The 26,016-nt window shown below is 35.2% G+C and overlaps 3 protein-coding genes across 13 annotated transcripts; all 3 read left to right on the plus strand.

The window, feature by feature from the left end:
• Positions 1 to 138: 138 nt before the first annotated feature.
• On the plus strand, positions 139 to 12,635 carry LOC111694930 (endonuclease III-like protein 1). Of its 6 annotated transcripts, none has more exons than XM_023464000.1 (9): positions 139 to 199; positions 6,971 to 7,058; positions 7,117 to 7,149; positions 7,210 to 7,277; positions 7,684 to 7,829; positions 8,044 to 8,192; positions 8,300 to 8,385; positions 9,029 to 9,118; positions 11,360 to 11,447. In XM_023464000.1, the coding sequence occupies exons 2-9, from the start codon at positions 6,981 to 6,983 to the stop codon at positions 11,397 to 11,399; spliced, it is 690 nt and encodes a 229-aa protein (XP_023319768.1). In that variant the 5' UTR covers positions 139 to 199; positions 6,971 to 6,980; the 3' UTR covers positions 11,400 to 11,447. The 6 variants fall into 6 exon arrangements, with proteins under 6 accessions (XP_023319768.1, XP_023319769.1, XP_023319766.1 ...); XM_023464001.1 differs by lacking the exon at positions 11,360 to 11,447 and adding an exon at positions 11,041 to 11,345; XM_023463998.1 differs by lacking the exon at positions 11,360 to 11,447 and adding an exon at positions 10,952 to 11,034.
• Positions 832 to 6,968, plus strand: LOC111694929 (E3 ubiquitin-protein ligase SINA-like 5). 6 transcript variants are annotated; one of them, XR_002763754.1, is made up of 7 exons: positions 832 to 1,324; positions 1,419 to 1,671; positions 1,745 to 2,115; positions 4,860 to 5,083; positions 5,180 to 5,862; positions 5,923 to 6,175; positions 6,226 to 6,968. XR_002763754.1 is itself a non-coding variant. In XM_023463992.1 (4 exons), exons 1-4 carry the CDS (start codon positions 1,258 to 1,260, stop codon positions 3,076 to 3,078), a joined length of 1,080 nt encoding a protein of 359 aa, XP_023319760.1. In that variant the 5' UTR covers positions 832 to 1,257; the 3' UTR covers positions 3,079 to 4,953. The 6 variants fall into 6 exon arrangements, 3 of the variants coding, with proteins under 3 accessions (XP_023319760.1, XP_023319761.1, XP_023319763.1); XR_002763753.1 differs by lacking the exons at positions 5,180 to 5,862; positions 5,923 to 6,175; positions 6,226 to 6,968 and adding exons at positions 2,914 to 3,389; positions 3,831 to 4,065 and having other exon boundaries at positions 1,745 to 2,339; positions 4,441 to 4,953; XR_002763752.1 differs by lacking the exons at positions 5,180 to 5,862; positions 5,923 to 6,175; positions 6,226 to 6,968 and adding an exon at positions 2,914 to 4,065 and having other exon boundaries at positions 1,745 to 2,339; positions 4,441 to 4,953.
• On the plus strand, positions 12,635 to 25,472 carry LOC111694924 (uncharacterized). Its single transcript, XM_023463985.1, has 16 exons — positions 12,635 to 12,699; positions 13,003 to 13,112; positions 13,540 to 13,624; positions 14,255 to 14,375; positions 14,572 to 14,657; positions 14,934 to 15,055; positions 16,571 to 16,650; positions 17,219 to 17,360; positions 18,205 to 18,307; positions 18,866 to 18,972; positions 19,042 to 19,412; positions 19,697 to 20,142; positions 20,220 to 23,890; positions 24,126 to 24,530; positions 24,591 to 24,683; positions 24,756 to 25,472. Exons 1-16 carry the CDS (start codon positions 12,645 to 12,647, stop codon positions 24,933 to 24,935), a joined length of 6,177 nt encoding a protein of 2,058 aa, XP_023319753.1. The 5' UTR covers positions 12,635 to 12,644; the 3' UTR covers positions 24,936 to 25,472.
• Positions 25,473 to 26,016: the final 544 nt, after the last annotated feature.

Consider the following 26,016-nt stretch of genomic DNA (forward strand, 5'->3'; position numbering starts at 1 on the left):
TTCCAACTTTAGTTTTAGTCTGTTATTAATTTTATCATCTGTAAAATCATTTTTTTTGTTGAATTAAGAATTCTAAACATAAAATGTTAGTTTATTTTTATTAATATCTCCGCCTAAATAAGTATGATGACTTATTTCAGAGGAAATGTCTTTTCCATGGGAGCAATTCTTAGTTTAGGCTCTACTAATAAGAATAAAGGTAATAAAAATAAAATCTGGAATTTTTATTAATTAATTCAAAAGTACTAATTTCCTTTCTTTGCTTATTATTTCCTTATTTCTGAACCAGAGATATTTTTAAATGTCAACTCGCAGTCCGTTCGTCGTCGTATGCACTATGTGTCCTTCATGGTTAGAATCAGGCACTTAACAATTGCAAGGAGAACACCAGTCTTAACCCAATCATGAAATTTTGGTTGCTGAATATATTTTTGTAAGTTTGTTTACTGAAAACTTACGCTCCACGAAACTACAAAAATTCTGAAATTAAACCATTCACTTGGTCGGAAACAAACTGCAAATTAGTCATCTTTGTACTAAGCCGACAAAAATTTTCAACTTTTTATTTGGAATTTGTTGAAAATAATTTCTTCATATCATCTTCCAGGATCCAGTGATTTATTCTCAAATCTGAATCAAAAAAGCAGTACAAACCCAGTACTTGTTCCAACAGTAAATTTAGCTTCCCCTGAACAAGAAAAGATAAGAGAAGAGATGTTTCAAGAAGAGATTGGAGACTTTCTACAAGAAGAAAGAGGAGACTGGGTTCAAGAAGAAAGTGGAGATAGGATGCTAAACGAAGGGAGTGGTGGGAGAATGCTGAACGAAGAGAGTGGANAAGAAGAATAAGGATAAGTTCAGCTACAAGATCAACATCACAGTAGACAAAGTCAAGGAAAAGCAGAAAGTGGAGATTGATGATGAAGATCTTTAGAAGATTCTTTAGTAGGAAGTGGTTAGGATTGAATGGATCAAATATCATCCATTAAAATCTAGTTTTTTGGCCTTTGATCTCTTATCATAGTTTTGTAAATTAGAAACCGAAAATTCCTGTATGATGTATGTGACAGTGTTAATGTATGTCCAGTTTTGTATTTTTTGTAAAATGAGACTCACCTAGAGAAAGGTGACAATTATTTGGTCCTGAATTAAACCAAATATTGGAAATTTCATTTTTTACCTTCTTAATTTATCTTGAAGTTTCATAATTAGGCATGTTAAGTTTTTGGAAAATTATTATTATTGTTTTCAGAGAACATGCCAATCCCACTGGAAGATGCATTGACTCAAGTTCTTGAGACTTCATTATCCACTCAAAATGATGGTATGGTAATTGGCATTATGATAAAAGAAAAAGAAAACTCTGATGCTGTAATTTGATTAAAAAAAACAAGGTTTATCTGTATTGTACTTTTTAGAATCAAGTGGAAGTCAGAAAATCAATGAAATGGAACTGTCTAAACAATGGAACACCCATACTTCCCCTGATCATGAAGAAAGTAGAAAAATGATGCTTTATCAAGCTGAGAAGCGTAAGCTTACTCATGAGATTGAGAACATAAAGAAGAAACTGAAAGAAGCCATTCTTTGTCCGGTTTGTCTCAAGATCCCTCGAAGTGAACAGATTCCTATTTGTAGGAATGGTCATATAACATGTGAAAGCTGTTATAGGTAAGATTTTGTCCATTTATATTCTTTTGTATCACAGAATTTTTTTAAGAAATTTTTAATTCTTTGATTTTAGGGATACTTGTCCAACCTGTAGAAGCCCAATGAATACCATGACTCAAACTGACAAGATCCCCAGGAAAATGTTTTCCCCTTTGTCCTTGAACATCACGGAGTTGCTTGATTATAACTGCATCTATGCTGATGAAGGTTGCAAGGTGACTCTAAAGAAGGGAGATATTGAGGTTCATGAGGAAGGCTGTGACTATCACAAGAATATTCCATGTCCTGCACCTAAATGTAAAGGTCTTGTGTCTCGTCACAGCATTGGTAACCATGTTCTAACCTGTGAGCATGTTAAGATTTCTGAGGAAACTCAACTCTCTTTAGGTAAGCAGATCTCGAAAAAGTTCACCAAGTGCTTTGAAGAAGAGGTTGCCTACTTTGGTACTCTTGTGTTTAAACTCAAGGATTCTGAAGATCTGCTGTATCTTGTATCTGTGGAAGATAAAGCATCTAGTTCCTCACTAGTATTCATGCGTTTACTATCCAGTGGCATGAATAAAGAGTACTCTGTCAAGATTGAAATATCTGACCTGGACGAAACTATCTCCAAGTCATTCTTGGGGAATACTTTATCCATGAAGAACGGATATGACAGCGGAGTAAAGGTAGAGTTTTATAGCATATGAAACCAATCAAAAATGACTTTTTCTTCTATGGCAATTTCTTATGCGTAGTAACTATTTAGTCACTTAAAGGTCAGATAGGCTAGTTTTAGACAAACTTGGGATTCTCTAGGTGTGTGTATGATAATTCTGTACCTAACAGTATTTGGAAAATTGAAATGTTTCCTTGAGAAAGTATTAAATATCTGAAAACTTCAGTTTCTTTGACTTCAAGGATTTTGGGTGTCATGACAAACTGTGGAAAAGTAAAATTTACTAAATTCCTTAACTGCGGAATGATCAAAAATCGGCAAATTTGTTAACTAAAGTATTTAGATATTTTTTAATTGGAGGGCTTGGATGCTGCTGCTTGACTATGCTAGGGAGCCAAGCTCAGTCAGGGGGGATTTCAGGAGAGAGTGCTGTTAGGAGTTGGTATTTTCAGGAGTCTGTCTTTTGGCCTCCTGAAATTTTTCATGGTGTCAATTCTAGTAAATAAACAATACTTGTTTTAACATTAATCTTAAGAAGAACAATCATCCAAAATTCAATTTTGATAGCTGACATTCATCTTTAGGAAGGAAATGTTCTTGAAATACCTGGGAAGATGATGGGTAAGATGTGGACCAAGAAGAATAAGGACAAGTTCAGCTACAAGATCAACATCACAGTGGACAAGGTCAAGGAGAAGCAGAAAGTGGAGATTGACGAAGACAATGATTTTGAGGAGATTATTCTCTAGAATGTGTAAAGATTATAAATCATTCATTATATTGTAACTTTTCATGTTAGGTTTTGCGTATTTTTTTACCATACTCGGCAAATTGAAAGATTTATAGAATTTCTGAACATTTAAATGTTAGTATCATTATTGTAAAAGCACCTAGAGAAAATTAATTTTCCAAAATAATAGATGTTTTATATATTTTTTAATTCTTATAAAGCAAGTTTAAGAAAATTAAAGAATATTTTTATTTTCAGAGAACATGTCAATTCCAGTGAACAATTCATTGACTGCGAGCCTTGAGATAGAATTGTCTGGCGAAAATGATGGTAATTTATACATCGTACACAAAAAATGCTATAAATACTGCACTTATTTTGCAATTCACAATTCCCAACACATTTTTTTGGTTTGTATGACAATTTTTCAGGTAGATATAATTGCCACAGGGAAGTAGCAAGGCAAGAAGAAAGAATTTAACTTTTTTTTACGTTAAATCAGAAAATTGCTATTAATATGTCTAATACCTAGAATAATATCTTAATACTTGTGTCAAAGAAAGGAATTGAGTCTTTGCCACTAACTCTGAATTTCTTATCCCTAAATCTTTAAACCCCAATGTGGTTTGATTTTTCAAACTGAATTCTTATGTCGAAATATCAAATGTTTAGACCATCAGAATGCAAAAATACAGGGATTAGATAATTTGAGTTTGTGACAAATACTCAATTCCTTTACAGCAACATTTTTCAAATTAAGTGTTATTTTAGGATGCAGTGGTTAAAAGTCAAATGACACAAGAAAGCAAATGGGCAGCATGGCTACTCTTAATCAAGAAATGATTCAGCTACATCAAGCAGATAAGCGTAAGCTAACAGATGAGATTGAGAATATTAAGAAGAAATTGAAGGAAGCTGTTCTTTGCACTGTTTGTTTTAAGGTTCCCCAAAGTTTGAGAATTCCTATTTACAAGAATGGCCATGTTTCATGTGAAGACTGTTTAAGGTAAAAGTTTTCTTTGTATCCTTAAATACTGAACTTGGATTTTTAATTATTTTAATTATTTTTGATTTTTTCACAAAAGCTTCCAGAGCAGAGATATTTTGAATTGAATTGTGTTTTTCGACACTCTATTTTCAAAATGGTTGGTTAACAGAAATGGTAAATTCAGTAGATGTGTAGTGTGAACATAATAATCTATTTTCGACATAATTATCACATCAAACTTAAAGTTAATTACGACAATACCAGCCTTTCTATTGACACCAATTCACGTTTGTACAATGTCTGATGCCCGGGCTGAATGCTTCAACTCTGTTTTTTTTACAAAATATTTTTTTAACTACTAATTCTACACTCATAAAACTTCTCTGTGTACAGGAAAAGATGTGTGTCTTGTCACAGTTGAATGAAAACCATGACCAAAGATGACTATGATAATGAAGATGGTGAAAATAACAGTGAAGATGATGAAGATATCTGTCCAGAGGACAACATAATGTTTTCTCCATTGGCTTTGAGAATTACAGAGTTGCTTGAATTTGAGTGTAACTTCTCAGGGGAAGGCTGCAAAGTTACTGCAAAGAAGAATGCCATTCAGATTCATGGGAAAGGTTGCAATTATCAAAAGAATATTCTTTGTCCAGCTCCAATATGTAAAACTCTTGTGTCTTGCCATAGCATTGGAAGCAATGTCTTGGCCTGCAAGCAAGTTAAGATTTCTATGGAAAGTCTTACATTGGGTAAACAGATATCTAAGGTGTTTACTAAGTGCTTTGAAGAAGAGGTTGCCTACTTTGGTACTCTTGTGTTTAAACTCAAGGATTCTGAAGATCTGCTGTATCTTGTATCTGTGGAAGATAAAGCATCTAGTTCCTCACTAGTATTTATGCGTTTGCTTTCCACTGACATAAATAAAGAATACTCTGTCAAGATTGAAATATCTGACCTGGACGAAACCATTTCCAAGTCATTCTTGGGGAATACTTTAACCATAAAGGAGAGTTATGAGAATGGAGTAAAGGTAATAGTATACATAGATACAATTGAATGTTTAAAATTTTAATTCTTGTTAATGCTATTTGAACAAAATATTAAAGTAAGTTAAATATTAATCTAGAAAGGAAATGTTCTGCAGATTCCAGGGAAGATGATGGGGTAAATGTGGACCAAGAAGAAGAAAGACAAGTTGACAAGATTAAAGAGAAGAAAGTGGATATTCTAGATCAGGATCTAGATGAAATTATTCTTTAAAAGAAAGTTTTGGTAAAGTTTTCCACTTAGAATATTTAACACTAGTCTAGTTAAGGAGAAAAAAGATATTTTGTCCTTAACAAATTTGTATTTGCAGTCATTTTACTTAAAATTGAAGTAATTATGAAATCATTTGGGCTTTTGTTGTATTACCCACAAAGTTTCTTAATATTTTAGTTAGTTGAAATAGTTTAATTGGTGTTGTATGTCTAAAATCCTTATCTATGATTTGATCTTCAAATCATTTTTTAACCACATAGTTCAAGTGAGGATTTTGTTTGAAGTTTATTTATGATGAAGATTGTTAAAGAAAAATTGATGCTTTTTATATCTCACAGTGTTCAAGTTCCGCAATGGTAATTCGTTTTGATTCTGATATCTAAAGTATGTTTAACTGTTTTTAAACATAAATATTTGTTTCTTTCTATCAGCAATATAATTTTTTATGTAGCTTTTAAACCATTTTTTCAGACTTCTGGAAAAAAATGGAGGATTCCAGTAATATATCTAAGGTTGCAGCAACTTCTGAAATAAATCTTTTTGGTATAGGTAAAATGTTTGCTTTTTTAATTTTCATATTGAGAAACAAAATAAGTTTGTTATTCACAGGTTCCAGTACAGCTGGTGTCCCCATACTTCGGATCAGTGAGGTAGAGAAAGAAAACTTAAAGTTAAAGGAACAGATCAAGATTCTTGAGGAAAAATTGGACGAGAACAAGAATATAAGTAAGATTAAAGAACTAGAGAACATCAAAAAGAGGTTGACTGAGGAAATCCTTTGTCCAATTTGTCTAAGTATACCCAAAAGCAAGAAAATACCAGTTTGTGAGAATGGTCATACAACCTGTTTGGAATGCATAAGGTAAAGATTTTAGTCTTTTCGTAACCGGCATACTAAATATTGTGTTTCAGAGGATCTACTCCAACATGTCCAATCTGTTCAGTTTCTTGCAGAGACATAAGATTCTCTCCTCTTGCACTAAGCATCACAGAACTGTTTGAAGTTGAGTGTATGAACAAGGATAAAGGCTGCAATGTTTATGTTCTAAAAAGGGATATCTCCGAACATGAGAAGATATGCAGGTTTACTGAGAATATAAAATGTCCTGGCAAAGGCTGTTTAATAATGGTTTCTCTGGAAACTATTTATAAACATCTTGAGACCTGCTGTGTTCAACAAGTAAGTGATACACCTGTGGTTCTGGGGGAACCCTACTCAATAGAAATAAACAATGCAACATATTTTTGTGATTTTATCCCCTGTGTCGTAGAAATTGCTAATATATCAGATAAGCTTTTCTTATGTAGTGAAAACCTAGGTGATGATGGAGCTGTATTTCTTGTGAAACTTCTTAGTGAGGATAGTTTTAGGAGATATCAGCTCAGATTGGAAGTAATGAACAAGGAAAACACTATTGGCAGATCTCCCCTGGCAGAGACTGTCTATATTCACGAAGATACATCGAAGGCTCTGTCAGATGGAAATGCTCTGGAGATCAAGGCCAATGTTATGCAGAAAATAATGTTTTACGGTGAAACTTTCTGTGGAAACTTTTCTTTCACAAAGGGTTCAAAGCGAAAACTTGACCTTGATCAATGAAAGTGTTTTTAATATTATCTTTATTAAAATATTATTTTTTAAAGTTGGATTTTTCAGATGCATCTCAATGAATAGTTTAACTTCACCTTATTTCAAGATGAGTGGAAAGAGAATACATATAAAACCAGTTCTTGAAAATATTCAGGTTAGATTTGAACAAGAAAAAATCACAAATTACAAATTTTTTCACAGATTTTTTTTAGGGTGGATCTTGGGAACCAACCAATTGGGAGCAGGTAGAGATAGTTTATAATTTTAAAAAAAAATATATTTTTGACTACTAATTCTTTCTCAAGGTTTATGACAATATATTAAAAATGAGAGAGAATAGATCTGCCCCTGTTGATACAATGGGCTGTGAAAGGTACCAAATACAAAACATTGTTCTAAATGTTGTCCTTTTTCCGGTGCTTAGGATCCATTTAATTTAATCCAGGTCATTTACTGATTTTTTTTAACAAAAAAGTAATTTTCAAATTTTTTGTTTAATTTTTTTGCTTATTTTTATCTTAACTTGATGAACCATTCAGAAATGAGGAAATTTTTATAATCTCTCTTTTTTCTAAAGTCCAGATTTGGGTTTTAGGAATAATAAAGGTTTTTTTGCAGTTTTTGGTTGATATTCTTTCCCTTGGATCAGGAAGCCAAAATCTTGCGGATCATCCGGATCTGGATCCTAAGCACTGCCTTTTTCAAATGGGTATAAAACAGTCGGTATACATTTTTCCTGTGTTTTTATTGACAATGATTTGAATTTGAATTAATTACAGGTCCCATGACAGCACTGCACCACCTGCAGTTCAGAGATTTCAATGCCTGGTCAGTTTAATGCTATCCAGTCAGACCAAGGATGAAATAAACTTTGCTGCAATGACAAAGCTAAGAGCGCATGGACTGACTGTACAGAATATTCTTGGTAGGTTGAAAAATTAATGGTCTGTCAAAAATGTCTTATTTGTCTTAACTGGAAAACCTTACTTTAAAGCTTAAGGGTCCAAAATAAATTTCAGATACTGAAGATCAGTACTTTCTGGAAGTTAAAAAAAATTAGCATTTCTGTGTGAAGTTATTTTTATAATATCATAATATATGTAGACCTCCCAAGTAATTTCAATTACAATGCGTTTCAGACACATCGGATGAAAAACTTGGTGAGTTGATCTACCCTGTTGGTTTCTGGAAGAGGAAGGTTGCCTATATTAAAGAAACCTCCAAGGTTTTGTTGGAGAAATATAACTCAGACATTCCTGACACTGTTGAAGATCTTTGCTCTCTTAAGGTAGTGAAGTTTTAAACCCATAGTGAAATATTTCAGATTTGTATTGAATAAATATAAATATAAATAAGTAACCATATTATTTGTGAGATTTAATTTTTATTGTTGAGGGAGTTGGACCAAAGATGGCCTATATTTGTATGAATGTTGCCTGGGGAAAACCAACTGGAATTGGGGTGGACACCCATGTTCACAGGTACTACAGTCGTCGTCGTATATATCAATACAATCAAGAATACTTTTGATTTAAATTTTTAAATTCCACAAGGCTTTCAAATAGCATGGATAGTTGATATACATAAACATGGAAGCAAAGAAAAGCTTTCAATCAACATCTTCTATTTATTTACTTGTAAACTGGTGATTTGAAAAAAAAACTTGTTAGAAAGTTCGTCTTTATTGTAATGATATAACTGCCAACTGACCATTGTAAGGTGATAATAAATAGATATGTGGTTTATGTTAGATATGATATTTTGAATTTTGAATCTTAGGGAGAGAAAAATGTACTAGGATGATCTTTTCACAAGATTTTGATCATAAAAATATTTTAACTCGTCGTCTTCATATTTCTGATATTCTCTCAGCCTAGTGTTTGTTCTGTCTGGATGATGTGTATCATTGAGAAAACATTTTTAACGTTGATCTTAAAAGTTGTCCGATATAGCCTGCACTTATAGTTTTAAATCTTGTTTTTAGTTCAGCATAATTCAGTATTAAAAGTTGGTATTCAAGCGGTTTTTCAATTTAGTCTTCAATGTGTGTTTTAGCCAACAGCCAACTTGGTCATTATTTTATGAACAAGTGTACTTTAGAAAACTAGCAAAATAGTTGATTAGGATTGCTGGCAGATTGGGATGGACTGAGAAAGAATGTTCAAATCCTGAAGCTACCAGAAAAGCGCTTGAATCCTGGCTACCTCAAAGCAGGTTGATTATTAGACATCAAACCAAAACGATGTTGTAATTGATCAATTTAATGATTGAATGAACGGACAAATAGTAGTTTTATTTTAAAAACTTAATGGAATAAATTTAAATTATTTTCCAGTCTGGTTTGGGTCAGATGATTAAAAGATTTTAATTTGTTTCTTAAAATTACATATTTAAGTTAACTAGCTAGTAGGTTCATTCATTGATTATAATGTTATGGTGTGTGAAAAGCTTAACTGGATAATTGTTGGGTTAGAATAGATAAATGGATATTAACTGGCAATTGTTGGGTTAGAATAGATAAATGGATATTAACTGGCAACTGGTTGGTTTGTATAGATAGATTGAGATTAACTGGTTACTGGTTGGTTTGTATAGATAGATTGAGATTAACTGGTTACTGGTTGGTTTGTAGAGATAGATGGATATTAACTGGATAATTGTTGGGTTTGTATTGATGGATTGAGATTAACTGGCTACTGGTTAGGGTTGTATTGATGGATTGATATTAACTGGCTACTGGTTGGGTTTGTATAGATGGATTGAGATTAATTGGCTACTGGTTGGGTTTGAATTGATGGATTTAGATAAACTGGCTACTGGTTGGGTTTGTATAGATGGAGATTAACTAGCTACTGGTTAGGTTTGTATAGATGGATTGAGATTAACTTGCTACTGGTTGGGTTTGTATAGATGGATTGAGATTAACTGGCTACTGGTTCGGTTTGTATAGATGGATTGAGATTAACTGGCTACTAGTTGGGTTTGTATAGATGTATTGAGGTTAACTGGCTACTGGTTGGGTTTGTATAGATAGATTGAGATTAACTGGTTACTGGTTGGGTTTGTATAGATAAATGGATATTCACTGTCTACTAGTTGTTTGTTTAGATAGATTGAGATTAACTGGTTACTGGGTGGGTTTGTTTAGATGGATTGAGATTAACTGGCTACTGGTTGGAGTTGTATAGATAGATTGAGATTAACTTTCTACTGTTTGGGTTTGTATAGATGGAGATTAACTGGCTACTGGTTGGACTTGTTTAGATGGATTGATATTAACTAGTTACTGGTTGGGTCTGTACAGATGGCTTGAAATTAACTAGTTACAGGTTAGGTTTGTATAGATGGATTGAGATTAACTGGTTACTGGTTGGGTTGTATAGATAGATTGAGATTACCTGGTTACTGGTTGGGTTTGTTTTGACTGATTGAGACTAACTTGCTACTGGTTGGGTTTGTACAGATGGCTTGAAATTAACTAGTTACTGGTTAGGTTTGTATAGATGGATTAAGATTAACTGGTTACTGGTTGGGTTGTAAAGATAGATTGAGATTACCTGGTTACTGGTTGGGTTTGTTTTGACTGATTGAGATTAACTTGTTACTGGTTGGGGTTGTATAGAAAGATGGAGATTAACTGGATAATTGTTGGGTTTGTATAGATGGAGATTAACTGGCTACTGGTTGGGCTTGTTTAGATGGATTGAGATTAACTAGTTACTGGTTAGGTTTGTATAGATGGATTTAGATTAACTGGCTACTAGTTGGGTTTGTTTTGACTGATCGAGATTAACTGGCTACTGGTTGGTTTGTATAGATGGATTAAGATTAACTGGCTACTAGTTTGGTTTGTATAGATAGATTGAGATTAACTAGCTACTGGTTGGGTTTGTATAGATGGATTGAGATTAACTGGCTACTGGTTTGGTTTGTATAGATGGATTGAGATTAACTGGCTACTGGTTGGTTTGTATAGATAGATTGAGATTAACTGGCTACTGGTTGAGTTTGTATAGATGGTTTAAGATTAACTGGCTACTGGTTGAGTTTGTATAGATGGATTGAGATAAACTGGCTACTGGTGGGGTTTGTATAGATAGATTGAGATTAACTGGCTACTGGTTGAGTTTGTATAGATGGATTGAGATAAACTGGCTACTGGTTGGTTTTGTATAGATGGATTGAGATTAACTGCTAATTGGTTGGGTTTGTATAGATGGATTGAGATTAACTGGCTACTGGTTGGGTTTGTATAGATGGATTGAGATTAACTGGCTACTGGTTGGGTTTGTATAGATGGATTGAGATTAACTGGCTACTGGTTGGGTTTGTATAGATAGATTGAGATTAATTGGCTACTGGTTGGTTTGTATAGATGGATTGAGATTAACTGGTTACTGGTTAAGTTTGTATAGATGGATTGAGATTAACTGCTAATTGGTTGGGTTTGTATAGATGTATTGAGATAAACTGGCTACTGGTTGAGTTTGTATAGATGGATTGAGATAAACTGGCTACTGGTTGGGTTTGGTCAGCAGATCTGTGTTCCCGTCGGACCGAAATGTGGAGATTGTCTGAACAGGTATTAGGGAGGAAGTGTCAGAAATCTGAAAAATCACCAGAAAATATTAAAATTTCATATTTGTAACATTTCACATATTGGATACAGAAGTAGGTGTTTTCATCCAAAAATTAATTTTTTTTCTTTAGTTATTTGATATTTTGGGTCAATCGTTATAGCGGGGTAGTGGAACGCCCTAACTCTCAAATCCAACCATTCGGTCACGTGATCAGTTCCATCTATCTATCATGTTCCAATAAACACTAGCCATTCCATTTATATATATTAAGTAAAACCACGAAACATTTAACAGACAAGCACCCTTTTTATTCACATTTAACTGCTTGCTATACAACGACAATCTGCTTATGTTATCTATATCGTGGGTTAGGTTAGAATAGGATTAAATCTGGGCCGAGAGCTGCGGCTATTAAACACTTAGTTTGCTAAAATTTTTAGGACTCTCAAAGTCATTACTTTAGGATTAGTCTTTCTTATTCAATTACAATCTTGCCCAGGTTATCTTTAAAGGTGGGTAAGGCCTTTACTATGGGGATGGTCGAGGTTTCGTGATTTTGGTATTTAAAAAATATTATTTTTAATCGCCCATTTGAGTAAAGGGGTACTACCCCTACGGTCAGAAATTACTGATATTTTTATTCTTTCTTGAAATGATTTTATTATTCTAGAGATATCTGTCCTGTTGGAAGAAACTGGGTTTTATCTCCGAAGAAGAAATCTTCTCCGATAAAACGAATCATGAAGGACTAAGAGTACTCACAGTTTGCCTATCTGTTTCGTTACTTGAACCTACGTTTTAAATTTTTGTGCTCAATTGATGTAAAAACACGGTTCATAGATCATACTTGAAATATTTTCTCTTACAATTTTCTCTATGTAATCAGTACTAAGACCGTTCTTGATGCATTCAACCTCTTCAGCCTACAGATAATTTAAAATTATCTAAATAGCGTATTTCTTAAAACTACTTAAATCTTAAAATGGCGTCATTATTTCTATCTAATCCAGTACACTGTACACTAGTGTACACATTGACCATTGTAGTTTTAAGATGAAAGGCATTAACAAATGTGACTAAAATGCAACATAAACAAGATCACTTGTGAAAAAAAAACATGAAAATGAACGTTATTAATTGTTTCAGAAAAATGTGTGAAAATGAGTGATGATTGTGTCTTTACTCCAAACATAACTCCTATAGCCGACTCTACAGGTTTAAACATTTTAAACTAAATATAAATGGTATTGTTGTTGTAATTTCTAGAGTGGCATGTCAATGGTATCCTTTACTTTAAACTTTAAACAAATCCATAATGTGGATAATATCGTAGATTTTCTGGCTTGGAAAGTGTTTTCTTTTTTGACATTGTCCTCTATTGTCTCTGCAGCAGAAATCAGTCCGTCATTTTGTTAGAGAAACTCCGAATTAATATAATTTTTTAAGTTTTAAGTGTTGATTAAATGGCTTCATTAACCTAAGAATGATATTTTTAATTTATTTTTGTTAATTTATTAGTTGCTAAACCGTTCTGTGCCGAGAGAACGATGTCGGGAGGGGAGACTTCGACGGAGAACTTATTCAAGAATATCCAGGATTTCTCGTCTGTACTCAAGGACTTATCACTGGTAAATACCTATACTTGATAAGCTATTTTCTGCATTCTGCTCAGGAATTAATCTTAATTCCTTGTGTTTATGGATCCCAGAATTAACATAAAAAAGATTTTAGAAAGACGAAAATCTGTGACTTAAGAAAGGTCAATCAAACGCCTAGTTCAAGAGATCAAAAATGTTTTTAAAGAGGAAGAAATTTTTTGAATTCACCATTACACACTTTAATGGTTTTATGGTTTTATGGTTTAGTGTTTCATCGTATGATGGTTTCATGGTTTGATGGTTTCATCGTATGATGGTTTCATGGTATGATGGTTTCATGGTATGATGGTTTCATCGTATGATGGTTTCATCGTATGATGTTTTCATCGTATGATGGTTTTATGGGTTTATTTTATTTGGTTTAAATTGATGTAATGTCATTGTATTTATATACTAGAATATCGAGTACCCTCGTGTTGGAGCTAGACAGAGTCCAGGAGATAATAATAATGGATCAGTTAGTCCTGCCAGATCCTCGTTAGGTACAAAATATAGTTCTAGTTCCTTCAGAAACCATTAATCTGTATATATGTTGATCCCGCGCATAAAGTAGATTTCTTTTGTAACGTAGTGATGTGCAATATGTTTATTTTTCGCCTAAATTTGTTTATTTCCAAATATTTCCTAGTGTAAGAAAAGATAGTGTTTATTCTAAACATTAGTTTTTCTTATATAACGCAAAATTTTGACCCTGATAGAAGATAAAGGCAGAGGTGTATTCAGGGGCGGGGGGCTATTGGGGCTAAGCCCCTGGACCAGTGAAATCCCAACGGGTGCAGAGCCCCCCTGGAAAGAAAAGCATCTATGCATTGCCCCCCCCCCTGTACAAATTCCTGAATACACCCCTGGATATAGGCAATAAACGAATAAAAACTATCCAAAAATGAACGTGTCATAACGTTTGGTTTTATTCTTCAATTTTTTACTAAAAACAAACTGTAACTTGACAGGTTTCGAAATCTTGAAAGTGAGTTTTCAAAAACGAACCAAAATGTTTAACAACACTTATGTAACGACAATGGAAACTTCGATTTCAAGTTACAAGATTCTGTTGTAAATATTGAGTTTTCGCGAGTACTTTCTCTAGTCTAAATAACAAGTTGTATTATCAGGACTCCTACCACCGGAGACTTTCGCCAATATGTCTGTAGCTGATTCACTGGATGGATCCATCAATTTTCCGGCCTTTAATCTCGGAAAAAATAAAGAAAATAATGCTCCAAGAAAACAAAGGTAAACTCCTCAATATTTACTCAAATACAAATAAAAATTATGCTATGTCTGAAAAACTATAATTCTTAAAGAAACACTTTTTTAAATATGTCACGGTAAAATCTTCGTAAACTTCAAGATATATTGAACAAATAAAATATTCCAACAATCCGGATCCAGGAAGCCAAACCCAACAGATTTTATTTTGTGGTATCAGGTATGAGGTTGAATCTGGAATCCTGGATGAAGACGGAGAAACAGATCTAGAACTATTCCTGGATAAAAAGGATTTAAAAGCTTTAGGTAATCTCTTCAAGGAGCAATCTCATGGTTTGATTATTTTTCTCCTTTTCGACTATACTTGTTTTAAACTCACTGCGTTTCATTCATTTTTAACTAAGATTTTTCCCAATTTTTAAAGAACTTTTTTATTTTGATCCAGCAAGCTAGGGATGAAATCTTTATCAAAGCTTTTTATTTGTGATTGATTGTACCTTGACTCAGATCTGAATAATCGTTAAAAAAATTCTTTTCCGTTCTACTTTTAATGGAGTGAAATAATAAATAATTTTGAACTAGATGCTATGTATACTCCGTCCGGGACGGATACAGACAAAGAACCACCGTCCTCTCATCTTGTGAGTTCAGGAGAAGAGTTGGCTAAACCTCTGGAATTATCTGCTCCGGATAAGAAAGACGAGGTAGTGACTGAAAAAGTTATTTAATGCAACCCTCCATTTATAAAATGACATTTACGATTCTAAACGGGAACCTTAAAACCTTTCTCTGATTATCAATGACAAAGAAATCATTGTTTTTCTGTCTGAAATTTTAGTGCGGATTGTTTAATCGTTCAGTGTGAACCTCCTTCGAATAAAGTCTTCCCGTAGAAAAATTCCTACATAGTTTCCCGAATATTTCTATGCAAAATGCGGTTCTATAAGTTCGAAAGGAATTTCAGCTTGCATACAAACATTAATTACAAGCGTTTCTGTGGTTAAAATATGTAAGTACACTGTTCAGATATTAACATGATGACTAGTCCGTCCAAGGATGTAATGCAAGGAAAGTTATTTCAGAAGTGAACACATCTTTTGTACTGCAGTGTACTGTTTCTGGGCGGTAATGTAAACACAGGACGGATCTCAAAGCCTGACATGGGATCCATCTTTCACATAAAAAGTCAATGAAATATTCTGGTCATAGGAAAATATTATGGTATCAAAATTATCAAAATTTAATGCTTTTAACCTCCTTTCTTGTACCTAAAACTTTGAAAACTAATGTCGCAGATCTTTGATATTTTACAATCGCATACTTTGGAAAATTAACGAACGGAGGTGAAACTTTAAGATGGAAACGATCCCAACTTAACGAATGTGGAACGAATGGTTTTTTATAAATCAAGAAGGTGCCCGACATACATAGTATAATATAACATAAAACTTGGATCATGGTACATGGTTCATTTTCAAAAATGTCNCCTCAACTTGCAAGGGGGAGAGACATACCTCAACTTGCAAGGGGGAGAGACATACCTCAACTTGCAATGGGGAGAGACATACCTCAACTTGCAAGGGGGAGAGACATACCTCAACTTGTAAGGGGGAGAGAATACCTCAAATTGTAAGGGGAGAGACATACCTCAACTTGCTAGAGGGAGAGACACACCTCAACTTGCGCAAGGGGGAGAGACATATCTCAACTTGCAAGGGGGAGAGACATACTTCAACTTGCAAGGGGGAGAAACATACCTCAACTTGCAAGGCGAGAGACATACCTCAACTTGCAAGGGGGAGAGACATACCTCAACTTGTAAGGGGGAGAGACATACCTCAACTTGCAAGGGGGAGAGACATACCTCAACTTGCAAGGGGAAAAACATACCTCAACTTGCAAGGGGGAGAGACATACCTCAACTTGCAAGGGGGAGAGACATACCTCAATGTGCAAAGGCAAGAGACATCCCCAATACTTAGTATGATGACACAATCCCTCGTATTTTCCAAGAATATTATTTCTTAAGCTTACTCCCTAAGCCACCTCTGATAAATTGTAACAACATAATGGAACTGAGTTCTTGCAAAAAACTCAAATTTTATAATACCTATGACTTTGCAACCTGATGGTACTGTAAACCTTTGATATTTTAAACTTAGGCTATTTAATCTAACATAATTTATTAAAAATCCGGGAAGATAAATCCTATTATTCAGGGTGTTCCGTCTGCTCTTCTCGCTGCCAACTATAGTCTCAACAATACAGATAACCAGGACTCGCCTAAACTTCCCCCAAGGTTGGACAAGGTTTTTGCAACCAAATAAAAAGCAATTTACATAAAATCAATAAAAAATTATTTTTGTTTAATACCATACAGAATCGTTACTGCAATTGTGATACAATATAGAGGCTGCCATATTGCAGTACATTAACTGTAATTTTCTATAATTATCTGCTACATAGTAAAGACTGGTCGGTGTATATACAAAATAATTATCAGAGACTGAAATTGAATTATAATTATAATAAATATAATTGAATTATATCACCATATTGGCGACCGACACTGTAATGATATATATGTGCTGACCATTTTAATACACAATTAGTTCAAGAAACACAAAGCATATGTTATTATTGGTACTGCACGACGCTACGACACTAGTTCTAGTTAGATGCTATTTGACATACGTCATTTGCTCTATAGGTCGTTCTTTATGCATGTTAACTTCTCTATGAGTTATATATATTTTTTATTTTAAATTACACCATTTTTTATAACAAATTAATTTAAGAATTTGTGAAAATGCGTAATTTATCATTTCCCTATGTAATTTTAATTTTAACAAGAGTTTTTCCCTTAGGATACCAGTAGGTTGGGGTCAATTCGAGTCCTTGATGGAGAACAGTTCTGCTCAGCAGTCCTGGAATGATTCTGCTCAATTATCCTTTAACGGATCAGGATACCCGTGGGAGCAGCTTATCCCTAAGCATCCTAGTATCCAGGTATAAAAGAAGAATTGCTAGAGTCACAATTAACAGATAATTCATGTTTTTTTTCACAGCTAAAAATAATTGTTATTGGAAGCCCTGAAAAATAAAAAAATGAAAATAAATTAACAAATTTTTTTTAAAAAATTCTCTGACTTGTATTTTCTTTTTTGCTAATCTGCAGTTTTCAGTTTTACCAGGAATGCTGACTCAGCTGATTGAAGGTTCAGGTTCAAACATAAATTTAATATTCTTACAGATTGGAGAAAAAAATATTTCACTGCACTAAATGGGGTTTGAAAACTTTGACGATATTAATTGTCAGAATTTGCCTTAATGACAAATTGGATAAGAAAGGTTAGAAAAGGAGTTATTATTTTCGACAAAAGTATTTTGGTTCTTGTAAGTTCATCTCGGACACAGTGCTTCAAAATACAGCCTCATCTACATCAATCTTTTCCTTGCAGCCGGCAGAGTTTAAACTGGTATAGTAGTGCATCCTGCTCAGGATTCTAATCCAAGGTTTACAGAGTTCCCGTCTCTTTTGGCAAGACTCCTTCTCTGCCTTATTATTTTTTTTCCAAGTAGGATGTACTGCCATGTTATTCCACACAGGGTTCTGTTTAGCCACAAGAAACTGGAGAGAGTTTATAAGAACCTGAATGTTCTGAGCTCCCTTGATGCCTACACATAGAACCAGATTTAAACGAAAGAATTAACGTCTTTCCGTCGAGTTCGGATACTTAGTAACAGCTAACCAGGCTTGTTATGAAGGAGTATATTTAAAGCTTATGTCTTCAAAAAACTTTTTTTATTTAATATGATATCTTAGATCAATTAATTTTTTTATTAAATTTAGATGAAGTCAAGAATTGATGAAGAGTCGGAGCTAAATGATCCCTTGGATCCGTCCTTCTGCTCTGGCAAGATCTCAGCAAGATCAACCTCCCTGGGACCTACAGGTATGTAATAATACTAAAAAGGCAATTAATCAGAGCAGTCTCAGTTTTATGGTTTTAATGTTTGGGATTAGCTCCTCTTAAGTTAGTAACATGTTTCAACTAGTGATACTATTGATGTCTCTTTACAATTCTATAAACATTTTCACAATTATAACATTCTTTTTTGAATATTCTTGATCATGAAACAAAAAAATATTGTCATGTAATCAGTAACAAGTTTGTTTACGGCCGTCTTTTTTATTCCAAAATCAGTTCAGCTCCGGTTTCGATTATTAATATTTCTCCAGTCTATTACAGAACTCTTTTTGCACGGCGGAAACGAAGTTTATATAGTTTTATATTTATTTTCCTAAATGTTCAATTTTTTTTTATTCATTTTTATTTTTATTTTCAGAGCATCAAAATTTACCCCTCTTGAAAAAATATACCTCTATTTTTGGACTCACAGCTGTAGCAGTCAATTATGAATGAACCATATTGTTGTTTTTACGTCGTATTTACTTTGTCTACCGAAGAAAAGTTCTTTTTAAAATATGGAATAAGGTAATTTTTACTCAGGAAAAATTGGAGACTCGACGCGAGACGAGAACTTTAGTGATTTTTCTAAACCTGCAAATACATACGCTTCCAGCTCAGGGTTTAGTCAATACTCTGATTATCACCAGGTTGGATTAATTAATTAAAAAAAGTAAATTATCTGATTTAATTTCTCATAAATTTTTATATCTGTTAAGGACGAGAATGACAGCGTGTTCCATAGTGGGTTTCCTCCGCATCAAGCCTTCAATCCATTTGATGATATGGATAACATGGTGCAGGCTCAGGATTCAGATGAGTTCCAGGAGTTCGATCAGGTCGGAGAGAAGGGTTTGACGGAGTTCCTGGATCAGGAGGAGAAGGAGTGTCTGGAAAAGAATCAGTTTCTTGAAGAAGAACCTATGGAGGAACCCCAGAATACTTCAGGGTTCTCCGGAATATCCGATCAGAGTATTGTTCTACGTAATAACCGTTTATGGGCTGGGGACACTAGTGGAGTAAACCTGGAGAAATTACGGGAAGAAACTAGATTGTCTAGATGTGAATACTTCAGACATAATTCTTCCAGGTATTTAAAATTTTTATTTTTTGAAAATTTTATTTCTTTATCCAAGGATGAACGGGGGCCGGATGTTTGAGTGTATTCATCCAATGGTGGCCTGGGTTTTCCAAACGGGGTGGGAGCTTTTAGATCGGATTAGAATTTCGAGGGATTGCATTGTAGGATTTTTTTTGCTTATTGGATAATGTGTAAATGTCTTTCTGCTATTTTATGGATTTAATTCTACTTGGGGGATATATGGAGGGCAGAGATATTATTCAGTCTGAGATAAATAGTCCATATGTTTTTAGGCTCGGTTCCCTCGAAGATTCTATACCTGAGGGAGAAAGACCGGTATTCGGGTTTGTTCACAAGATCAGATCTCCGGAGCACCGTCCTCAACCTCTCTTGGACGGAAGTTTTGGCTCTAGTAATGAGTCTAGTCGGGCTACATATAGTATAGGACCCAGCAGTCAATCATCACACCGGCTCACTGATTTGGTTCCTGGCATCAGTACCATCTCTAGTACGGAGAAGATGAAGGAGTCCCAAGGCGGAAACAGTGAAACTTCTCAGGTTCATCAAGGAAGATTGAGCGGAGAGAGTGGTGGATCAGGGTCTGGACAGAGCTCAGCAGAAACTACATATATGCAGTCGGGAGAAAGTACCAAGACCGTGGTTTCTCTTTGTGATCAGTCGGGTACACTGAAGGCTGAGGATTTAGCTGATAGGCTGGAAGCTCTGGCTGATCAGCTAGGTAAATGTATAAGTTCTTGTTTTAAGTTTATTTTAGTTCCACTAAAACATTCTGAGATTTATTTAACTTTATTTTAGGAAGTCCAGGGGGACCGAACGTCAGTTATCCTGATGTAGTTGAGGATAGCTTAGGACAGGATAGAGAACTGGAGAAATCTCTGCAGGCCCTGGTGGAGGGAGAAATCACCCTTAAGACCATTAGTAGAGCCCTCTCGGACGCCAGTCTAAGCTCTGATCCACAACACTTCGTAAATCTTATCCGAAACTCATTAAAAGCAAAACTAGAAAATGAAGATAAATCTGGGACAACGCTTGGTAAAATGAACACTGAGGATAAGTCTCTAGACAGTATGTTAGACGAGCACTGTATGAAGACCCTGGATAAAGAGTTTGGAACTAGTCGGAACAGTATTCTCTCTCAAAGAAATCATTCTCAGGCAACCAGTGTTGAACTCACTACAACGCCGAAGAATACGAAACCAAATTCTCTGGAGAAAGTCCGAAGAAATCTGTCTGACGTGAAAAGCATCGGGTTCCGAAACGAAATCACGGGATCTTTAGAGAAACTAAGATCTTCTACGTCAAATAAAAATCCTCTATCTAGCTCAGTAAAACCAATATCTAAACATAACTCTGTGAGTGAACCTCCAACTCCTAGAGATACTCCAACTCCACCACCTCTCAGTAAATCCTCCTCAGTTCCCTACAATCTAGACAATTCAAGGAGGAGAAGAGCATCAGCAACCCGACACAGTTCTCCGATCAAGAAATCTCCAAAGAAAACTGTCCCAACAAACCGAACCCCTTCTACGGATTTAAATAATCTTCTTCAAGAAGCGGAGACAACGCCAAGTCTATACTTATCCTCAAGAAAACATTTACACACGTCAACGCCATTCCATCCAAACCTGAACCTTTCCACCGTCATTCTAGATAATCTTACCAGGAACAAATCTATTTCTCCGCTAGTGAACCCGGATTTATCAATCAATGCCGTTAACCTAGACGTAAGCACAGTAAGTCCTGACTTTTACACGTCTCTCCATGTACCCCAATCAGTGGGACGAGGAGGACCTGCTTCAGTCTGTCCAGTAACTTCGGCAGCACAGATCAGTGAACCGTACTTTCAAAAGCTTTATATGACAGATTTTGAGAGTAATGATACATTTAGTTCTCATTCATGGAACAAACTGCAGGTGCCAATAATTCATAATTTAACTTTCGAGGTTCAAGCATTAATCAAGGTTTCCAAGATATGGATCGGAAGCTTAGATATTCCAGAAGAGTTCTGGAAGAATGTGCTGAACTTTAGCTCTGAGACCTTAGTGACAGTTAATTCGGAAACTAAGTTTGTGGAGCTTGATTTCTTTGCCAAGAGAGAAGGAGCCTTTGCATTGAACCTTGGTTTAGTTTCTCCTGGTGGGTTATCTAGCACTGGTATGGCGAGATTTCAAGTAGAGGAACCAAATCTTCGGGTTCTTACAAGGAACGGACAAAGTATAGATTTTGGAACTGTTCCAACTGGAAGTGTGACGAGTGTTCCAATTATGCTGGTGAACGGAGGAACTCCAGATCTCCATCTCTACCTTGAGTTAGTTTCATCCAGTTCCATCTTTTCATTCTCACAATCTAACACTGAGAAGGTTTTGGAGTTCCAGATCCCAGGTACTAAGGGGAATGGTAAGGAAGCGGTTGCAAAAGAGATCAAGGTCTGGGGGAACGCAGGACATGTTCCTGAGTATTCAGATCCCCGTGTTTACGCTGCTAAACTTATTGTCAAGCTTGGATCAGCCACCAGCGAGATTATCCTTGGAACTATTGAAATCCTGTTCCGAGTTTGTTTCTCTAAACTTGTGCTCCCGACTACTGGGATCGAGCAGTTTACATGTATATCTGGAGAAAAGGGTGTTCAAACCATACAAGTTTTGGCTCAGGGTTCCCTCGCTCTAGATGTAGAAGTTTCTACAGCTAATATACCGGAGGGAAGATTTATGTTTGAGAAACGGTTCCAACTTGCTCCTGGTTCTGTGAAACCTCTTACTCTGGAGTTTAACTCTTATGCCGGATTTTACGGGAAGCGTTCAATTGAGTTCACATTCACAACTCAACCTGGAAACATCGTCCACAAACTTCATTCTCAAATAAACATCGTTCCTAAAGCTCAGGCATCTATTTTTAGTTCCAACAATCCTGGTTTAAAGCTTGGTGTAATGGGGGGAGGAGATGAGAACCTTGATAGGTTTCCTGTAGAAGCGGATAGATCTCTGATAAACTGGTTTGCAGTTGAACCTGGAAGCTCAGAGGAACAAGTTATAAATCTTAGAAACTCATCCAACTCGACAGTTGTGCTCAACATCATGATCCGGGACGCAGATTGTTTTAAAATCTCAGGACCTGCCGGGTTAGAAACCTCGACTAAACTAGTCTTTGCTCCTAAAGAAACCAAGATACTGAATCTAGTATTTTCTCCCAACATAATGAGCACTTTCAAAGGAAAACTGGTTTTAAAACCTCAAAATATGAAGGTAGGAGGGAAAATTATAAAAGCTAGTCTTAACCTGGTCGGATCTGCCGGTTCCTCCGATATCCAAATCCTGGATCTGAAATCTGTAAGTGAGTCGTCCTATCTAGTTAACATGGATAAAGAACCTCCGACAAGACGGGAGTTTAGAATTACCAATACCGGTAGTTCTCCAGGGTTTGTTAAACTTCTGTGTACAGAGGAGATAGGTAGGAAATCTTTCAAGGTTCAGATATCTCCAGACTGCTTTATTCTTAGTAAAGGAGAAACTAGAATAGTCGCTGTCAATTTCTCCATGGAATTTCACTTTAATTCTGCCACTATATTAGTTTTTTTTGGACCAGAGATAGTGAGAAATGTTTACCGAAGGGCAAAAACACTTCCCGGAGCCGCTAGACTGAGTGGGAGTCCTGCGATTCATGGAGTGGATTTCTCCATGAAGTTCCCAAGGGAGGAGGAGATCACATCCGCCCAGTTCAGCGGAGATCTAACAGGAGAAGACGTGATGCACTTGTATAATAAGACAGAGAAGCATACAATCAAGATTCAGCTACCAGAGAAGGTTGCAACATTTGATGAGTTAACCGTAGAAGAAACGTTGAGCGAAACCCGTCTTAACGCTACTTCAATTCCTCACAGTCCCCCAACAACAGATACAGTGCGCACTAGATCTCAACTTCAGATTTCTCCGAGTATTGTTTCTCTTGATCCTGGAACGGAATCCATAGTTAAAATATCCAATCTGGGATCTTCTATTGTACACTGGGACTTAAGCTGGTCTTCAGGACACCTAACCTGCTCTCCTCCTGCAGGTCAACTTGCACCTGGAGCTCAAGCAATCCTGCTCATCTCAACTAGACAAGATATTAGTCTTGATCCTCAGGGGTGGAAGGGTCAGGTTGAAATATTTAGTGATCATGCTGTAGACACTATTAGCGTATTTATTAAACCTGCCAACTTCTCCGTGCATAAGCTTGTAGTTAATCCTACTCTGATAGAATTCGGAAACGTGGTTGTTGGTTCTCAGGACCGGAGAACTGTGAACCTGAGTAATCCTACAGCAGACCTGGTTCAGTGGAGAGGTTTTATTGAGAAATCATATTTTTCCCTGGGACAACCCAATGGTCTTCTCAACCCGTCACAGACTGTGAGTGTGCCGATCATGTTTAAACCTGAGGCTCCAGGAGCTACCAGAGCTGTTCTTGACTTTACTCTTAATCCTCTTAGGGTAGGTTTATATTCTTGATTACAATTTTAAAATAAATTAATGGTTTCCTATTACTTTAATTATCAATTAACATTTTTATGTTTTAATCAACATTCTGATGAATACAGTAACTTCTTTTATTACTTTAAATTTAAAAATCGCTTTTATATTTAGTTTAAGATTGAAGATTATTTTGCTGCAGTGGTAACTTAGAACTCTTGAATTCTAAATGTTGCTTAATCCATGATTTATTTAGGGAGGAAAAGATGGTATTACTGCTGGTCCTCCTGTCTCCTCAGTTCTTCAGGGAGTCGGAGTATCCCTTCAGTATTCAGATCAAGTTAAAAACCAACCCATCAATTCCATAGATGCGTTCACGACAGATATTCTACCTCTGGCCGCCATCTCCTACTCTAACCCTAACCATAGAGTTCCTACATCTGTAAACCTTTCCAATGTTAATCAACCCGTCTTCCTGCCCCCTCAACCTGGTTCTCCTTCTCATCTACTCAACACTTATCCAGTCTCCACCCCTTCTAGACAGGATACAGATTTAACCCTTGGTAAAACAACCGGAGCTAAAAAGTCCAAGGGGACATTGAGCTTAGAGAAGGATAATATTGTATTTGAAACTGCGGTTGGGAGAACTCAAGTTCTAAAGGTAAATTTTTCTAAATCTAGTTTTTAATTATTAAAACTTTTAATTGAGATTTTTTATCAGGTTATGATTAAGAACCGAACTCCCGAAAATCAGTTCATTAAAGTGTTCTTGGAACCGGGGAGCCCGTTCTTAATTATCCATGAGACTCTGGAGGTTTGTGTAAAATTAATTTTAAAAATTTATTAGATTTGTAATTAAACCTTTTCTATTTATTGATTTTTACAGGTTAAAAGTCAAAGTTTCTCCCGGTTTCCTGTTCAGTTCAAACCAATCCGACCTGGACGGTTTGGCGCTCATCTCCAAGTCAGCTCAGCGTCAGGATTGAACCTAGTTGCAACCCTCTCCGGATATGCCACAATAAATCCCGGAGATTCTCAGCTCAGTCTCTCCCCCTCTCCCAGATAAAGTTTTATGCCGAGGTCAAATGATCTCAAAATATTTTTACAGATTAGATTAAATTTATTGTCTGCTTAGAGATATTCTTTAAAGTATTTTATGTCCAGTTTATTATTATAAATCAACCATTTATTCCGTTTTTCTATGTTTATTATCTATGTGAGAAAGTCTTTCATGAGAATTGGTCTCATACAACGGTCTTCAATATAGACAACCGAGTCGGTTTTATTTATGCCCAATTCCTTCCAGTACTAACGGTTTCAGAGGCTTAATTGGGAAACTTTGTTAGCCCCCCCCCCCCCCCATCCCATCCAAGTTTAAGCACTGTATTTCTCTTTTCTGACCATGCTTTTTCTGTTTCTTTTTTATTAAGCATTTCTAAATCCCTGTGTACTGTATTGTTAAAAAAATGAATATATAATGTAATTGAATGCTTTTATTATATTTGCATGCAGCTAATAATGCTTATCTAATACGCCTCACGGTACAATTAACACATTACTTAAAAATACAATATATATATAATATATATTTTTGTCCATTGAATCCTGCCATTTAGTTTCTAAGATCTAAAATTTTTTGTTTGAATTTTACAAATATGCTTTTATACCCAGACTTAAAAATAAATACTTAATTAACAAAAAAGTTTAAGTTGAAGCTAAAGTTTTAAGATTGTATTTGCATGTAACCCATTCATAATAAAGGGACAGTAACGATTTACAGAAAAAATCTAAATATTTTCAAATCGTCTTAAGTGTTCTATAAAATCTTCAGTTTGAGGGTCTTGTGAAATTACTTTGACAGTAACTTAACAAAAAAAGTATTCCACTGCCTTGAAACACGTTCTCAAACTTCTATTTGAGAGCAATGTTAGTCGGTGGGTTTCTTGTTGAAAGATTAAATATCTAAATGAGGCCGATTATGCCTATTTTGCAGCTATGAGAAAATTCTTATTATTATTATAGTTATAATTATAACCAAAGAATGAGTAAAATAGAAAATAAATTGAGTTGATACGTGTTAAGTTATGAACCACCAAGAAGTAATTATAATATAAAACATAATTACTGATATAAAAAAAGCTTTTCAA

The sequence above is a fragment of the Eurytemora carolleeae genome, unplaced genomic scaffold (assembly GCF_000591075.1).
Source record: "Eurytemora carolleeae unplaced genomic scaffold, Eaff_2.0 scaffold192, whole genome shotgun sequence".
NCBI lineage: Eukaryota > Metazoa > Arthropoda > Copepoda > Calanoida > Temoridae > Eurytemora > Eurytemora carolleeae.

Coding starts and splice junctions, on each gene's coding strand:
- LOC111694929 (XM_023463992.1), top strand. CDS start 1,258: ATGCCAATCCCACTGGAAGATGCATTGACTCAAGTTCTTGAGACTTCA. Junction 1,325..1,418: donor ATTATCCACTCAAAATGATG/GTATGGTAATTG, acceptor TGTACTTTTTAG/AATCAAGTGGAAGTCAGAAA. Junction 2,340..2,913: donor GATATGACAGCGGAGTAAAG/GTAGAGTTTTAT, acceptor ATTCATCTTTAG/GAAGGAAATGTTCTTGAAAT.
- LOC111694930 (XM_023463996.1), top strand. CDS start 6,981: ATGAATAGTTTAACTTCACCTTATTTCAAGATGAGTGGAAAGAGAATA. Junction 7,059..7,116: donor CAGTTCTTGAAAATATTCAG/GTTAGATTTGAA, acceptor GATTTTTTTTAG/GGTGGATCTTGGGAACCAAC. Junction 7,150..7,209: donor AACCAACCAATTGGGAGCAG/GTAGAGATAGTT, acceptor TTCTTTCTCAAG/GTTTATGACAATATATTAAA.
- LOC111694924 (XM_023463985.1), top strand. CDS start 12,645: ATGAGTGATGATTGTGTCTTTACTCCAAACATAACTCCTATAGCCGAC. Junction 14,658..14,933: donor AAAGGATTTAAAAGCTTTAG/GTAATCTCTTCA, acceptor ATTTTGAACTAG/ATGCTATGTATACTCCGTCC. Junction 18,973..19,041: donor AATACTCTGATTATCACCAG/GTTGGATTAATT, acceptor ATATCTGTTAAG/GACGAGAATGACAGCGTGTT.